The sequence below is a fragment of the Anabas testudineus genome, chromosome 5, assembly GCF_900324465.2.
Source record: "Anabas testudineus chromosome 5, fAnaTes1.2, whole genome shotgun sequence".
NCBI lineage: Eukaryota > Metazoa > Chordata > Actinopteri > Anabantiformes > Anabantidae > Anabas > Anabas testudineus.
Window position 1 is genome coordinate 13,433,232 of NC_046614.1, and position 17,464 is coordinate 13,450,695.

Genomic DNA, 17,464 nt, shown 5'->3' on the forward strand with positions numbered 1-17,464 from the left:
GTATAAAAACTAAGCAACATCTTTTCACAAACATTTTCAGAAAAGACATCATATGCTTACATTTTAACCTAATTATAACACTTTTTTTTTATCAACACATAACACACATATAACAACATTTTGCATAAAAAAACTAGCAATGCCCTTTTCTTTACACACCTATTTGTGAAAGGCTGTGTAACAGTTGCGATCAGCTTGCATACACAAGAGCCCAAAATGTGTTGTACACGTATGTGTACGCCAGGTCCTAAGAGGTTAAACATATGCATAAAAAGGCAGGAATCTGTTTTGAATGAATATTTTCTATAATTGAAAGTACTAGATGTTCTTAGCACATAACTTGCTGTTTAACTTGTATATTCATATCTCACATTCATCAGTTGTGCAGCGTCCTGAATGTGGTAAACCACATGTTCTCACAACTCTGAATTAACACAATGACCCTCTCAACAACCAGTCAAATCACTTCTACTGTTAAAATAGACCTTTATTAGTTTTATTATAACAGTTAGAGCAATTTAGCAGACAATGTTAATTATAGAAAGGAGATGATGTTTATCTTTTTCTCTCTCACACACGCACACACTGTAAACAGACACACAAATAATCAACGAACGACTACTTGAGCATGAACTAAAATCTGACATCACTTCCGGGCTGTGTCTACCACCTCAGAAAATGTTTCCAGACAGAATAATCACATCAGGGTCAAAACAGATATGTTTAGAAGAACATCACTCGCTACACCACGAGGAAGAAACAAGGTTTGCTGTGAAAGTATAAGACCACAGTGAAATAAAAGAAATGCCCTCTTCCTTGTTGCAGGGGCGTCAGATTATAACTGGAATCCAACAATACTAGTTATTGTCATATGTAATCATGTATTTATGTATATATCAGCCATGACTCAGTATTTTACAGCAGGTTGTTACAAAGCCAGCACAGTTAGGTTGAATGTGAATGCAGCATATTGACAAAGACCCCACAGGGCAACAGTCAGTGACTTATTTCAGATGCTTGAGGAGCGTTGCATATTTAAGTACAGAGCGATCGTCTTTAAGTGAAAAGGAGTAAAGACATGAAAGAACCAGACTGATAAAACCGCAGGCAGCGCCACAGGAGAGTCTTGATATGCAGCAGCAAGTTATTCAGCTAACAGCTTAGAAACACGAGTCTCACAATGACACTTCATTTGTTTCACTTGTTTTTAAGTTGTAACTACGACGTATGAAAGACGAAGCCAGTTTTAGGAATACTGTAATCTAGGAAAACAATGCTCTCAGTAACACACGGTAGTTTGGTCCCACTATTAGGGAAACACACACCAAGGGTCAAAATATTCTCACAACAGTTCATATAATGGCACCGTTATGCATAATCACAAAACTTTCAAATGTGCCTAGAATCAATTCAAAGATTTATTTAAAGATATTTATTATTAAATTAAAGTTTAGTCCTGCTTGTTACGTTGATTTAAAAATACTCTGGGTGCATACATTTAATGTATGATTCTAAGGTACTTATTGCTCAGAATCCACTGTGTGAAAAGAGCCGAAGTTTGACATTTACTCTATTTTGGCTATTTTTAATCTCCAGGTTTGACTATGTCTCACAGCTCTGTTGTGCGGTTGTCATATTTTTACCTTCTTGAAACAAACCAAACAATTCTTCTATTTCGAACTCAACTCACTGAAAAGTCAGTGAAAGACATCAAGACCTTTCTGAAATGAACCAGAAGCAGCCGTGGACTATGAGTCCAGCAAAACATTGGAAAAACTGGATTTTGTTTCTCAGTATGGGCTGGGTCAGAATACTAGGCATCCCATCAAATGTCAGCTCTTCTTTTTCAAGCTTTATTGTACCTCCCTGCAGTAGACAGGAGCAGACTACAGTGTGTGAGCACGATAATGATATGGTTAGTCCTGGTTATCACTGATCTGTGGGAACTCCTTGTAGATTTGTTGTACAATTAGCTTGTCCATCTGTCTCGCTGTAGCACTCCCTTCATCCTCTCCTGGATCTTCCTCCTCCCTGAGAATCCTCTGCAGTGCCCCCTGAAGGTCAGACAGGCGGTGCTGGTGCTCGAGGTAGTCCGTCGAGCGCATTATGGAGTGCATGAGGGAGAGATACTCCATCCGCAGCTTTGCAGGGAGAGACAGAGATGGAAATTACAATCAGACAAGTTAAGAAGCTGTTGATGTGGCAGAAACCGTGTCATTAAAGGCTGTGCAGCGCGTCAGTGTCTCACCTTGTCTCCAGGTGAAAGGTCAGATATTTGTCGGACGGCTATGTCAATCATCACCATCATGTCACTGTGGTAGAAGATGTCAGCCGTCTCTCTGCTGGCGAAAACATCCAGCAGAAACTTGAGCACCGAGTGTGGTGCAGGCGGGGTGTGTTTGAACATACACACAGGATCATCTGACGAAGAGAGGACGGATGATGAATGATTTTAGTGTTCTGAAGACAGATGAGAAAATGAGAAAAAAAAAAAAAAAAGTATTTTACCGCCTCTGTTTAGAAGCAGCAGAACTTTCTCTGACAGGATCTTGACATTTTTCTTCTTCAGTTCCTGCATAATCACATTGTCGCTCGGTGCTAGATGATACAAACACACAGACACAGACACACAGCGCAAATGAATATTTATAGTCAAACAACAAAAGCTCCTCAAAGCTGTTTTGTAGCTCAGCTAAGCTGGGAACTAAACACAAGTGTAGAAATCTATGCTGTGTTAGTTTTCCTACTGTCCCATGACAGTGAACCAGCATGAGCAACATGAGCAACACCTGAAAAAAACGGTAATGAAATGCAGCCAGCATTAACATTATTATACTGTAGCATAACATTGTTATATTGCTGGTTATAATGCTTTTTCCTGCTATGACAAGTCAAAACGCCTGCAGTGAAAAGGATGTTCTCACTTGTGTGGTGCAGGTTGAAGGCCAGTAGCAGGTTGAGGAAGGTGTCAGGCAGCTGCTCTGTGGGATCAGAGGGAAGCCCGTCCTCCACCACACCCAGCAGAAACTGAACAAAGTCAGCATTCAAGTGTTCTGAAAGAAGGGAGAGTCCAGATTATGTCTTCCTTTTGACTCACACTACCCTTTTAATCTCAAGAAGATTTGTTTGGCTTTTGAAAACCTTCCTTAATCCATCAGATTAAATAAAAATGCCATGAAGCAAACTGTTTTTACTGTTGTGGAGGGATCAGCTGTATTCACCAACAACACTTTGGTTTTAGGTGCATAATGTTAATGCAGAGGTTCAATGTGCACATGTTATATGCAACTGAAAATGAGTTATAATGCAGCAACTTTGTGTAGTAGAGTTGTCTTACCATAGTGACGATATGGCACCTGTTCGCCCATTGAGAAGATCATAGTAAGTACCAAAGCTGTGTAACACATTTTCTGATGTTCTGAGAAAAACAGACAAAAAAACAATAAATCAGATCTAGTGTGGATAATTGTGGACAGTACTTCAGATGATGAAAGGTGCATATTTCCACCTTGTATGTCAGTCTGAAGGTCTCTGGCCAACTCCATGGGGAGAATAGAGTTTAGCAGGGTGGAGATGAGAGCAGCGTCCAGGCTGCACATCGCCCCAAACACTTTTAGCAGCAGCAGCCGCAATGACACGCGATGCTCCTGTGTGGTAACATGTCGCAAACAATGAGCCAAAACCGACCACATGTACACTGAACATCATCAACATGCACACTGACACTATAATTACACAAAACCCCCCTTCAGATGACCTGGTTCACTCACATAACTACACTAATAAAGAAGAATAACCTTTTAATAACCACAAGAGGAAACTGGATACATTATATTTACAGAAACACACTAACTCACTGTTGAGTGTTTTTTGTTTTTAAATAAAAATATTTTTCTATTTCTTTCTATTTTCTTACCATCTGATAATATGAAACCAGAGAGAACACATTTTCATAGTCGTTGGCCTTGCACATCCTCTTACACACCTCTGGATCTGCATCAGTCTAAAAAAAAAAACAGCAGTAACATTATAACATCATAATAAAATCTACAGGATTAACTCAGCCTGTTACCAACTCATCTGAACACCCCAACTCTAATCTGAGTTTCAGTCTGGACGAATTGACAACTAGGAATATCTGGCACCTTCGAGGGTCTGAGACTTTGTAGAGTTGTCTGAGCCACTCTGATCCTATCAAACATGTCTGGTAGTTAGAACATGACATCTGGACGAGCCCTGCGCTCAGATTACAGATTCATCCCAAAACAAAACTTTTCATCAAATCACAAGAGCACAACACAAGAGTATCCACTGGAAAACATGAAAAATGATGTGATGTCTCTATTTTTCCAATAGCAATAATATCATAGAATATTTTACGGCTTGTCACATAGTGTGAGAATATTTATGGCTGAAAAAACTGTATGTGAACTTTACATGACACGCATCAGATTTGTTTTGCACACCTCCTTACACTTCACCGATCAGAAAACAGACATTATGTGCTGCAGAGACCATCATACCAGTATCTTCAGGAGCTCCTCAAGGTAACAGGAAATAAGAGCGTGGTCTTCATGAAGCGCCCAGCTGCGCTGCTGCGAGTCGTCCCGGTGGCGGGCGAGGTCGCTGAAGATCACCTCCAGCCGCTGTTCGTCATGACAAACCTGGCCCTGTGGCAGCGCTGCGCTCAAGTCCTGCAGAGGCACAAAACATCTAGATAAACCAGCTGAGGAACTTTATCTGTGCAGCGCTGTGCAAAGTAACTACCTAAATGTGTTTATTTATGGAATCAAGTTTATTTCATATATTACATATATTATATTTTCCACATATTTCAGACATTTAGGATGATGTGTGAGTAGAGTGCAGCGATGGAGCGACAGAAGAAAAGAATATGTTGCTCTTTACCTGCTAAATGCTTCATTATTTTTTCAAACGAGCTTGTGGCTAAATTTCTATTTCTGCTGTGCGGTGCTGAGCAGGCGGTGTAGAGGTTTACCGGAGTGCATAAGCATATAAGCGATAAGCTAATGGTGTAACTCTAGTTAATGCTATGTTAACATATTCGAGAGTTTCATATCTAAAAACACACAGACAAGGTCTGTGTTAGACCACAGGGTGTTTTTTATACTCAAATCAACACAAATGAGATGAGCGGGATCTGAGTGTGCACATCTGTGTAAATAGAGGATGTAGGTAAAAGCTTTCTCCAGATACTGTTCAGTGTTGCATTACACACGCTGCCCTTTAGCAGCCGTCATAAACCAAGAGGAAGAAACAGACATGTCTGCCAGGAATAGATCAGCAGATCTTTCATGCTCGATTTGATGCTGCAAAGCTTAAATTCAAAAGCAGGAAATGTATGTGTGTGTGATATGTGTATACGGTCTACAGGTTTCACTCTGACAAATGTCACCTAAATGCAGACTGAGCTGTAATTTGAAACAACACCAGTATTTTCCTTTAAGCTGACTCCAGCAAGAAATGCACATGATGTAATAAAAAGAAAATCTGACCTTGCTCTCCACCAACGAGACAAGAACTTGCTCCAAGGTGGAGGAGATCAGAGGTAAAGCGGCCTCCAGGTGGCCGACCACCACACCAACAGCAACCCGCGACAGCTCATAACTCAAGTCGGTGTTCTTTCGTACCAGCTCGATCAGCTCAGCCCCAATAGTCACGGGAACTTGCTCAGGGGTAGTGGGGCTGCCAGGGGGGCTTTCTGCTACTGAAGGGGGGGCAACAGGCCAATCACTTTCCTGCTGCTCCTCCACAGCAGGCTGTGAATGAGGGGTGGGCTCTGGAGGCAGTGGAGCAGGGCTTTTCTTTGCAGGAGCTGGCTGAGGAGGAGAGTCAGAGGGCAGCACTTCTGGAGGCGGAGCAGGGGGCTTCACACGGGATGGCACGGGAGGAGGGGGAGTGCTGGCAACACTTGGCAAACTGACTTCAGAGGAGCCCAGAGAGTGGGAGGAGCCAGACTCTAAAGAAGTGGTGCTGATAGAGAGAGAGGGAGCAGGAGAGGAGGGAAGAGAGGACACTCTGGACGGGACCTCCGGCTCTGCTGAGAGAGAGGGTAGAGCTCCAGTTACAGAGAGTTGAGGGACTAAGAATAGAGTGTTTGTGAAGATGAAGCTGCAGCAGGTAGCTTCAGCTAAAAGCAGCAGCAAAACACACTGTACTGTATATATATATATATATATATATGTACTGTGTATACCACTGTATATAGGTCTATATATATCTATAGGTCATGGGAGAATGAACTGCATGTGCTGTTCACTAACCTGGACGCCGGCTGAGTCTCTGTTTCTCAGGGGGAGGAGGGGTGATCGGAGCTGCACGTCGAGGCTGAGGAGGCACCTGCACAAGTAAAAGCAGACAAAGCCGAGTTACAACCTGAATAAAGCAGACAGCTGTGCATAGCCCCCAGAACAACAGGGGTCGAGGTCACCGTTGTGACGACTGACACATTGCAAATCAGTTACAGATTTTCCATTATTCTGCATATTATTTATGCAGAACATTTTTCCCTGAGTCTGTGTACACCAACGCCCTAATCTGTCCATAAAAACAAATATTGAATATTCAGTTTTCAGTGAGAAAAGCAGCAAATTCTCTCACTGGAGGAGCTGAACCAGAGAAAAAAAAATGTCCTGGAACGTCTGCAGTCCTCAGACAGTGGGTGGTAGGTTATGATTTGATAATTTGATGATTGATTTGCAAATATTTTTTTAAAGGGGGAAGTAGTCGGTATGTGTATTTTATCATTAGTATGTTTATTGTCAAAACAAGCAGTAAACCGCCAGCTACAGCAGCCTGACTGCGTAGGACATGCATCCCACTGATTCGAGTCAGTTATAACACCTCAACACAAAAAGCTGTGACTGAAATGTGGAGCAACAGAGCAGAGGATTTAAAACAGACACATGGACTTAAACTAACAGCAAATGGTTAAATCTGCTCTGTGCTTCATGAACAGTCACCTGGTAAAAGCCCTGGTCTCCTTGCATGTTGTCCATGCTTCCTGACAGTGGCATGCTGCCCTGTCGTCCATACTCTCGGTTAAGGCCGTTGGGCGGCGGAGGAGTTTGACTGAGGGATATTTCACTGTTGGAAGATGGGAGGCCTTGTTTATGACCAGAGGAGGAGGAGGAACTCCGCCGTGCAAGGGTCTCCTTTCTGTGATGGATCAACTTCCTATGACAGAGCAGAATAATGATTGTTATGTGCAAACTAATCGAGACAATATCCTCGAATCTGACATTTAGCTTTCACGTTGTCGACTCACTGTAGAACGTCTCGCTGCTCCAGATTGTATTTGCCTCCATTTTTTAAGGCAACATTGTGGATGCCTTCGATTGCTCTGTCAATAGACTGCAAAACTTCATCCTGCTCTGGAGCCTGTGGCAGACAGAAAGGGAAAATATGCAGAGTGGAGTTGAACATATTAAATATTCATTAACATGGCAGCATGCATGAGTATTAAACTTTAAACAAAACAGAACATAAGCGTGGCTGAGGGACACGTGTGGCTCCGGGCAGAACCAAACTAGGGCAGTTATCTAATGAAAACAGCATTTTGACCAACGTTAAACCTTTCCAGACGTCAACTCTGTGCCAGTGAATGAGCCTGTGATTTTACAAAGTACATGCTCTGACTAGTTCACTGTACGTCTGGATCTCTGGTGGAAAACATCTCCTCACTCCTGTGGGTGTGACTGAAAACCCAAGTAAGTAGCTACTGGCTGAACAATGAAGAGGTTAGAGGAGCCGGTTTAATCTGAGCACAGACAATAGCTTTCTGTTTTGGTGGCCTTGCCGGTCTTGTCCTTGGATCTGTCCCGTCTCAGATCATAGTCTCTGCTGTATCATCCAATCCTGTCAAATCCCGTCGTTTTCCCCTCTTCCCCCTCTCATCCCCCCCTCTGTGTCTCAGGGAGCAGCTGCAGTGCAGAAGGCCATGTTCCCGAATGATGCACCTCAGCCAACTCCTGATGGGATCTTCTACAAGCATGAATTGACTTTCTAGCAATAATCCGCAGCACTGCAGCACACACACACACACACACACACACACACACACACACACACACACACACACACACACACACACACACACACACACACACACACACACACACACACACTCTCTGTCGATCCCATCACTTCAACCCGGCGCATTCACCACTGTTATTTCTCTTCACCTCAACATGTGATGTTGTTTTTATGTAATGGCACAGAAACACAAACCCAGCTGATCAGAGGGTCACGTACCTGGATCTTTTCGATATATGAAGCAGGGATGAAGCCGGTTTCCCCCGAGCTGCAGCGGGACCCCAGCCACCAGTGTTTGTTGCTCCTCTCCAGGATCAAGAAGCTTTCTCCGGCCGTGAAGTGCAGCGAGTTGGGCTCCGCTGAGCGGAAGGCGTAGAGAGACCGGTACATGTTTTAACACCAGGGTAAAACCTCGAAATGGACCGAAACACGCCGAGAGGTGGAGTCCGGAGATTAGAGGAGTCCGGGTGGGAACGACTGCTCTGCTGGAGGTGATTTAAAGAGGCTGTGAAGGCATGGCCCCGGCGGCTCTCTGCTGTCTATTTACAATGCAGCTCGGATCATCTGACCTGTGCCTGCTGCCAGTGAACACCACAGGGGGGCGCTGCTCCCCCTGGACACGCCCCCCAGACATTTTAATCAAAGACAGACAGAGTCCAAGCATCGATCACTGCGTACTCACAACTTTCACCAGCTTTAAATTAAATAATTACTGCATGGATGATTATTTTTCAGCCGGCAACAAGTTATTTAACCTAAACTGATGCAGTGAGTAGCTTCTTATTTCTTAAACAACCAAAGGTCAAATTATTACCATCAAGCAGAGACAACATATAAGGAGACTGATGAAACTACTAAAACTGGGTTAAGATCTGTCCAGTAGAAGGAGGTCATGTGGTCTGATGAGTCCAGATTTACCCTGTTCCAGGCCCAAACAATGAGGTCAGCTGACTACCTGAATATACTGAATGACCAGTTTTTCCATCAATAGATTTTTTATTCCCTGATCTCCCGGTTATATTACAAAATGACAGGATTAATCAGGCTCAAATTGTAAAAGAGTGGTTCAGGGAGCATGACTCATCATTTTCACACATGGATTGGCCACCACAGAGTCCAGACCTTCATCCCACTGAGAATCTTTGGGATGCTGGAGAAGACTTCATCATTAAAACAAGATCTTGGCGAAAAATGACGGCAACTCTGGATGAAATAAATGTTGTGACATTGCAGAAACTTATTGAAACGATGCCACAATTAATGCGTAATCAAATCTAAACTAGGTCCAATGAAATATTAGAGTGAGCAGCTTTTTTTGCAAGGGCCGTGTATGATGATATCTAAATAAAAACTAAACTTAATAAAATATTAAATTGACGTTCCCAGAACTACGAGTTTCAAAGACTACGATCTAACACTTTACTGTAATTGCAATACACCAACAAAGTGTACGTAGCTTCTTATAATGAAATAAACAGTTAGTTGTGTTAGTTAATTATTACATTTAATCACGATCGTATTGAAAATTGTTCGACTTTGCGTTGCACAACACCGGAAACCAGCGCCTGGTGTCACACTGAATTTGGCCCCCCTGTGTCGCCCGTACTCCGTCAACATGGCCGGTTCGTTGTGTGCCAGATTTCTGCTTCAAAGATCAACTCAGGGGTTTGTCTTCTCCTCCAGGGCAGTGCCTGCTCTCTCAAGGTGTGGTAGTTTGACTTGTAGAGCTTGTTGTTTATTTAAGTGTTTTATTTCATTAATTTTCCTCAGGTTTGTCTCTAATACACATTGTGTTTTTCTCTGAGGCTAAATAGGACATTGAAAAGTCAGGTTAATGTTATGGAGTGCTGCTGAGACATATTTCTTTAGCATGATTCCTAGAGGATATCTGTAAACATCATATTATATACACTGCTCAAAGAAAAATAAAAGGAAAAATTAAAGGAACACTTTGAAAACATATCAGATTTAAATGGGGGAAAAAAAAAAATCCTGCTGGATATTTATACAGATGTGGACTGAGTGATGTGTTAGGAATGAAAGGATGACACATTGTTTGATGGAAATTAAAATTATCAGCCTACATAGGACTGAATTTAAAGAGACTATAAGAATCAAAGTGGAAAATTTATGCAGCAGGTTAGTCCATTTTACTGAAATTTCATTTCAGCAACTCAGAATGGTAATCAGTAGATTGTATGGCCCCCACGTGACAACGTTTAGACATGCTCCTAATGAGACGACGGATGATACCCAAGGATATCCTCTCCCAGATCTGGTCCAAGACTGCATTGGATGGACCATAACTTAATGTCCCAGAGGTGGTCTATGAGATTTAGGTCAGGCGAGTGTGGAGGTCATTCAGTGGTATCAATTCCTTCATCCTCCAGGAGCTGCCAGCGTACTCTCACCACATGAGGCCGGGCATTGTTGTCACCAGGAGCAACCCAAGACCCGCTGCACCAGTGTAGGGTCTGACACCCTGGCACTCAGGGTGCTGTTGTTTAGGGGGGCACTTGCTCTTTTAGTTCATCTGTTGTTCATTTCATTAACACCAAAGCAACTGGAACTGATTAACAACCCCTTCTGCTACTTAACTAGGTTAACTGACTTGATGCTAAACTCTGAATAAAAAGTGTTCCTTTAATTTTTTTGAGCAGTCTATTAATCATAATCTGAGTCTTGTTTTCTTCAGAATATCTTCATAAGTCATAGTCACATCGTGGGACTGAACACACTGTCCTCCTATTTTGACCTATATGATATTTTATATTCACCAGTACGGAGAGAGCTGCATGAGGACTAATGAGAGGCAATGTGATTAGTCCTCAGCTGTGAACTAAGGCATTCATATAAACACCTCATGAAGCTAAATAGAAACTTATCATCAGTCAGCTGTGTCAGCAGTTCAGAACCAGGCAACTGCAATCAAACAAATTATACAATAATAAAAATGTATTGGAAAAATCTTAATTTAATAATTTTCTTTTTGGGGTTCAGTCTGACTGTTTATGATTGTTTTAAACCTAAAATGTTGATTGATTAGTTGAGTGTTTTTTAAGTACACATGGATTACTTATACATGGCATTTTCAGATATGCGTATGTAGTGTGTTTGTTAGTGTTGATGAAACTCTGGTTGATGAAAGCATTGCTCAGCAACAATGATTAAAGGAAAGATCAGTGTCAGAACAGCTTCTTTCCTCATCAGACAGTATCTCTGGCTCCATCTGGTGGAGACACGTTCCTCTGTGGTGTCACTTTAATAACCAGCAGCTGAACATAAAGTGTAGGACTTTACATCTCGAGACTGCTGACTCGGCACAGATGTTTGTAATAGTCAGGAACAAAACTTTAGAACAGACTCAGCACTGACGCTTGCTGCAGCTCCTTAGTCAGAGCAGAAATGTTGGTTTCCTGGCTGCCTCTTTTTTGCAGACAGGCCTAAAAGCCTTTGGCCATCAGCCCACTCTGTAGGTTGGCATTTGTATTTTAGGCTTTTAAACTGGGGCAACAGCCTTGCAGTGCAGCCTCTTTCTGTGAAATTTAAATTGAGGCCACCAGCAGTCCTGATATTTATAACAGTAAAACATTCTTCTTCTTCGTCTTCTTATGTTAAAGACATTTAGATTACAATAAAGAATGGATTAGTAATGAGTACTTAATGTGTTATTTGTTCTCTGCCTTTTTGTTCCAGCCCATTTCTGTGTCGTGCTCATAGATTGGGTCCCAGTGATGATGAGATGTACCAGCGCACCACAGTGTCCGTCATCCAGAAGGAGCTGGGCAGTGGGGCCTTGATCCACAGTTACAGCCCCAGAGGATTCAACATTGACGGCAACAAGGTGTTTGGACCGTGCGCTGTGCTGCCTCCTGCTATCCTACAGTGGAAGGTGAGAGAAAAAGCAGAACCGCTTTGATTATAAACTACAGTTTAATGGATCACATGCGTCTGTGTATTTAATTTATACACTTACCTTCTGTGCAGGTCGGCAGTTATAAAGACATCACTGAAGAAAGTGTTTCACTCTTCCACATGCTTGAGCCAAAAATAGGTAAAAATAAAAACTCACCAACATACAACTGAAAATAATGGAAACATGTTCGAGTGTCTTGAGCACAGCTTCAATGTGGAACTATACTTCTAAAATATATTTGGTGTTTCGACAGTGATTGCAGAACTGTTCTGTCTAAAACATAAATCTAAACACTGTAACTGGGATTGGAAAGGCCTCAGAAGATGATTTTAGTAATTGTCATACTCATCAAATTAGTAACTGAGCGCTCTTTACCGGTGTGGAGGCATCTTTTGTTCATGTTTCTCCATGCAGTTATTGATTTCCTCACACATCTACGTTTATATAAGATGTATTTAACATATACAACTCCTGCTTTTTCTTGTGCAGAGATTCTTGTGCTGGGCACAGGCTCACGGCTTGAACGAATTAACCCCTCAGTCCTTGCTCTACTCCGGAGTAAAGGCATCGCTGTGGAGGTGCAAGACACGGTAAAGTGCTCCCAGTATATCAGTGTAGCACTTTCTGTTTCTCCTTATAAACAACTTGAGATGCCGTAATTTCCTAATGTGTTTTCATCTCTGTTGTTTTTCAGCCAAATGCATGTGCAACATTCAACTTTCTGACTAGTGAGCGAAGAGTGGCAGCTGCAGGGCTCATCCCTCCATCTGTCAGCACAGCCCTAGAGTTAACACAGGAATGAGTGTTGACAAAAACTGACAGATTGATCATGTTTATGCATGATCTCAGGCCTGTAAAATGGTTAATTCTGTCCTGTACAATGCTACAATAATGCAGATTGATGTGTTTAGAGAAGCTTTGGTAATCTGTTGAACACTGAGATTATGACAATTTGAGATTTGTCTCAAAAGTAAAAGCAAATGTTTGGCAATAGCTTAATTTACTGATAATGTTGAATTTTCTGGTACTGCTCTCAGCAGTCAGTTTGTTTTTACAGCAAAATGTATAAATGAGATTAAGGTTTAGAAGTGAGAGTTTGTGTCACGCACGTGTCCAAGAGCTCAGGTGAGACTCAAATGGTGGAGAATTATACTGTAATGAAGTGCAGCTGTATTTTTGTATAGAAATACTGTGTATATAATATTTAAAGTATCACGCATTTACTGTGTTTTTCTGCATAGCAAAGATTTAAAAGAAATAGCACATTCTTTTTTGTTTAAGAGACAATGAAGAGTTGCTGTGATGTGTGAATCAGATAAGAGATCTTGATGCAAAATAGACAGTTTTGGTGAATACGTTCAGCATTTCTAGCCATGGTGTTGATGGTGACTGTCCTTCACTTAGATAAGCCTCTTTTCTCGTCTGTCTGTCCTCTGCCTCCAGCAGTGCTGCCACCGACGAGCTGCCTGTGTGCAGCATGTGACATATTTCAGCAGCTTTGTCCTGCTTGTTCATAAGCTCCATAGAGAGAATCCACAAATCCCATGATTCATCTCTAATCATCTGTCTCAGTGCCGCGTGCCCAGTGTCAGTCTGAATGCTCAAAAGCCCGTCGTTCACAAGTGTGTTGCTTATTTTCTCCTGCTGCTGATGAAAAATCATTGGGCTCATTGGTACTTAAAGGATGAAAAACAAATATTTCCAATCAAACCAGTGCCTGTTAGGTCATCTGGGTTCACACAAAGAAAGATATATGAAGGGATTAAAATCTGAAAATCAAATATAGGAGGATTTTTGAACATGACAAAAGCCGTAAAGCTTGTGATCTTATGAGGGTGTCATCAGAAATAAAAGCTATTAATTATTTGCTGCGGAGACTTTAGTAATGGTTAGAGAAAGAGTTTTTTTTTATCTCATACAAAACATCACAACTGCAAAATACAGATATTTTTTAAATCTGATTATCATGTTTTACAAAATTTCACAAAGGGGACAGATGTGTTTTCACAAACTTTACAGGCAAAAGACACAAGTTCCACATTTAAGTAGTACACTCACAATTCTGCCACCTAACACCCGCAGCTTTACAGCGGCGCAGTATAATCATTATGTCATTATGGCCTCCCGGATCTGCAATTATTTGGTCCATGATGCGTTTCTCACTCATCCTCAGAGCTGTGAGACTGGTGTCTCTCTGATCCACCGAAGAGCTCTGCTCCTGTGATCCGGTGGTACAGGTCTTTAAGATCTTCACATTCATCCTCGAAGTGGTTTGTTGCATCATAGGAACGCGACACAAATATCTAGTGAAGAAAGAGGACAGAGAAGAACTTTGTCAGTAACACTTCACCCCATTCAATTTATGTTAATGTTTTGTTCTTCACACTACCTGACTCTTTTTGCCATCTTCATTGGGAACAAGCCGATTGCTGACTGAAACAAATCTAGATTCAAGAAACAAAAAACTACATGAATTATTTGAAATTATGAGCCATTTAAAATAACAGTAAGACTAAAGACTTAGAGTCACTAACTTTTGCATGATGGGTTCGAGAAGCTCCAGTCCAGGCTGCACCTCTTTCTCTGGGTTGCTGGTTTCTGCAGTTGTGCTCACTGTGGCGATGTACATCCCATCTGAAGCCACATTTTGGGCGTAAGACACCACAGATATGTAAATGTCTGCTTGGACAAAAAGAGAATGGACACGGTGAGTCGGTGTCATCTTTTCATAGGTCAAATTCAACTAAAAACTTTAATTTCTAAGCTTATGCTATGTGGTTGACGGCAAACACACATTTCTGATGGTCTGTAAATAACCAGATCCTGCAGAGGTGGAAGAAAATTCTGAATTGTTATACAGACGTAATACCTGACTTCCTGTTGAGCTGAGTTTGAGGGATGATGATTTGACAGGATTTGGCCTCATGCGTGTTTTTAACTGGGTGATTTAATAAACAGATAACCCGTATGACACGCCCCACTTTCCTCACTCGACTGCGAACGTAGCTGGGATCACAGATCAGCTGTTTACAGTGGAACAACTGTTAAAAAGAGAGAAAAGTACAATTATGCTACTGGATATTTTATCATGTTCCTCCACCCCGTTTTTGTTTCCACCTTACCTTCCCCTCAGACTTCACAGCTTTCACTTTGCCGTTCTCCATAACAATGTCATCCACTGCTCTGTTCATCAGGAAAGTTCCTCCATACTCTGCACTGAGTCTGAAGAACACAGAAGCAGGAGAGGCAGCGTGACGAAACATACTGACTGCATTTTTAGCAGTGTAAATGAAATAAATGTTTCCATCAGTACAGTTCTCAGCTCACAGAATGTAATGAGAAGTTCAACAACTATTTTCCAGAGGATAATGGCACAACCTGGCAAATCCTTGTGGCAGTTCCCCCAGCCCATACACAGGGTAGAGGTATGGACTGTTGTTGTGGCGGGACAGAGACTCAGAGTACACTTTAATCCGTCTGATGGTTTCCACACAGGGCTGGTCCAGGTAACTAGGAGCAAAGCAGGAGACCGGAGTGAGTTTACTGTGATTATTTGCTTTAGTGATTTCTGCTTTAGGTGCCGTGACTGACCTCTCACTGGTGTGTAAAGCTATGGCGTGACCTGTGAACTCTATAACATCTAGTCCCAGGTCAAAGTGACTGAACAGATCCCGTGTGGTCGTTTTGTTAGGATCCATGTCCTGGTAGGTCCGAGGGTTTCTCACATCGAAGTTCAGAGCAAAGAGCAGCAGCTTCTTGAATCTCCTCTTGTCAAACATGCCCATCAGATCTGAAACATTATTATTATTAGAGTTTTTTCAATATTATTAAACAGGGCTATAAATGTACATAAAAAATGATCTCATCTGTGCCTCACCTGAAGCATGTGCGTCTTCCTCCGTGGCGGGGACTTTGTGCACTTTTCCTGCTTTGTATATATAGCTGCCTTCCACAACTTTGAAGTCCAGATACCGAGTAACCTCAGTGTGCACCAAGATTTTCACCAGCTGACCTAATGCAAACACACAGCCCTCATTTACATTCACGTGCACTGAAATGATGCAAATACATGCATTGCACAAGCAAATGCTCTCACCAGTGGCAAGGAAAAATTTGGGGATAAGGTCGACATTCCACTCTTTTCCACGGTCCATAGATTTATCTGGACCCGGTACTTTAAACCTCTTGTACAGCTGTAAATGTAGAAAGTATAGAATCATTAACATCATAACTCAGCAACGTAACACATCTTGGGAAACTCAAGAGAAACGTGTCTGTGAACGCACCTCCTCAAGGGGAGAGATGGAGGCACTCACTCCTCCGTAATAAGGATTCTTGTCAATGTGCAGAACCTTTTTCCCACTTAGGGACATTAAACCAGAGAGGATACATTCCTGAGAGAGAAATCGGAGCAGTTAGTTAGTCAAATGTTGACACAATGAACTGCAGGACAGCAGCTGGCAGAGCGCATCTGCAGATTAAGACAGATTGGGTTTGTGACATTGTTTAAAAGCTCTTTAACATCTTTGCGGGATTTCAGAAGAATGATCAGAAAAATGTGTGGAAAATATGGGAAGAATTTTAATATCAGAAACAATTATTGTGTTTTTTCTTTTACAAATGCAAATAAAACATACACAGATTATCCACAACTTTAAATCCATCTGGTGGTGTTAATGTTGTGGAGGATGAGTCAAACCGTGGACACAGCTGTGAGGTCCTGTGTGTTCGGACATGATCACAACCAGACTTTTTTTTCCTGTTAAAAGCACCATGTGAATTCAGTGGTGTGGCTGTTCGTGGCACTGTTCCCACTGAACAACATCTACATGAACGTCCACCCTTAATGAGCAGCTTTTGGCAGGAATAAAATGCTAACATCATGTGGGATCACTGCAGAAAAAAATAAGTCCATAAAGTGTTTTCCATTTGAAGTAAGAAACATTTCCCAAGCACATTATATTCATAAACATGAAATACTGCACAACAAAATACAGTTTCGTTAGGTCATGGGTCTACCAGCCTTCACGCTTCACAGGTTTTTAATAAACTACATACTTTACGTTACTATTTCTAAGAGATTATCTGAGTGAAGCTACTTCCAATGAACAGATGCTTCTTATTTCCCTCAGGCCCCTCGTAGACTACGTGTACTGTGTCTTTTTTACCTTCAGTCCAGTTCCAAGCACTATAACATCATATTCCTCCATCCTCACAGTCCCTTCTTGTTTCTAACTTGTTGAGTCCCAAAGCTTTTCCTGACTCCAGTCTGCTGCAGTATTGTGTATACTTGTGTTGACATGTGCAAATGTGTATAGAAGACATAGGTATGATGATAAGTGACACTAATTGCTTTGTATTCGCCTTTGTAGTAATCCTCTTAGGTCTGGCACATCTATGGGACTCTGTGTGTGTGTGTGTATGTGAGAGAGAAAGAAACTGCCTCTGAGAAGTGCGGTTTCCCAATGTAACTTGTTCAGCGTTTGCTAGTTA

At 41.9% G+C, this 17,464-nt stretch overlaps 3 protein-coding genes across 4 annotated transcripts; 1 reads left to right on the forward strand and 2 right to left on the reverse strand.

Annotated features, from left to right (window-relative positions):
• Positions 1-488: 488 nt before the first annotated feature.
• LOC113154232 (NCK-interacting protein with SH3 domain) lies at positions 489-8,627 on the reverse strand. Of its 2 annotated transcripts, none has more exons than XM_026348318.1 (13): positions 8,275-8,627; positions 7,289-7,401; positions 6,984-7,197; positions 6,285-6,360; positions 5,517-6,058; positions 4,524-4,694; positions 3,917-4,003; positions 3,509-3,647; positions 3,338-3,418; positions 2,925-3,053; positions 2,509-2,598; positions 2,249-2,421; positions 489-2,141 (listed from the first exon to the last, which is right to left on the reverse strand). In XM_026348318.1, exons 1-13 carry the CDS (start codon positions 8,443-8,445, stop codon positions 1,917-1,919), a joined length of 2,211 nt encoding a protein of 736 aa, XP_026204103.1. In that variant the 5' UTR covers positions 8,446-8,627; the 3' UTR covers positions 489-1,916. The 2 variants fall into 2 exon arrangements, with proteins under 2 accessions (XP_026204103.1, XP_026204102.1); XM_026348317.1 differs by having other exon boundaries at positions 5,517-6,061.
• Positions 8,473-13,332, forward strand: ndufaf3 (NADH:ubiquinone oxidoreductase complex assembly factor). The gene is given in 7 exon segments (XM_026347041.1): positions 8,473-8,522; positions 9,618-9,638; positions 9,640-9,759; positions 11,752-11,947; positions 12,043-12,109; positions 12,461-12,561; positions 12,666-13,332. Coding segments are annotated over 7 exon segments (663 nt in total). The 3' UTR covers positions 12,774-13,332.
• A 144-nt stretch (positions 13,333-13,476) lies between these two features.
• Positions 13,477-16,377, reverse strand: zgc:112334 (uncharacterized protein LOC619199 homolog; the record flags this gene model as incomplete). Its single annotated transcript, XM_026348363.1, has 8 exons — positions 13,477-14,274; positions 14,361-14,415; positions 14,506-14,650; positions 14,841-15,012; positions 15,094-15,193; positions 15,350-15,761; positions 15,849-16,164; positions 16,258-16,377. Coding segments are annotated over 8 exons (1,464 nt in total), but the record flags the coding sequence as incomplete, so codon positions are not given.
• Positions 16,378-17,464: the final 1,087 nt, after the last annotated feature.

What these genes read in the sequence shown, in the direction of transcription:
- LOC113154232 (XM_026348317.1), bottom strand. Translation starts at nt 8,445, where the DNA reads ATGTACCGGTCTCTCTACGCCTTCCGCTCAGCGGAGCCCAACTCGCTG. An exon ending in GAGACTCAGCCGGCGTCCAG is followed by an intron (nt 6,062 to 6,284) that starts GTTAGTGAACAG and finishes CCTCTCTCTCAG; the next exon opens with CAGAGCCGGAGGTCCCGTCC. An exon ending in GCTGCTTCTAAACAGAGGCG is followed by an intron (nt 2,422 to 2,508) that starts GTAAAATACTTT and finishes TCTCTTCGTCAG; the next exon opens with ATGATCCTGTGTGTATGTTC.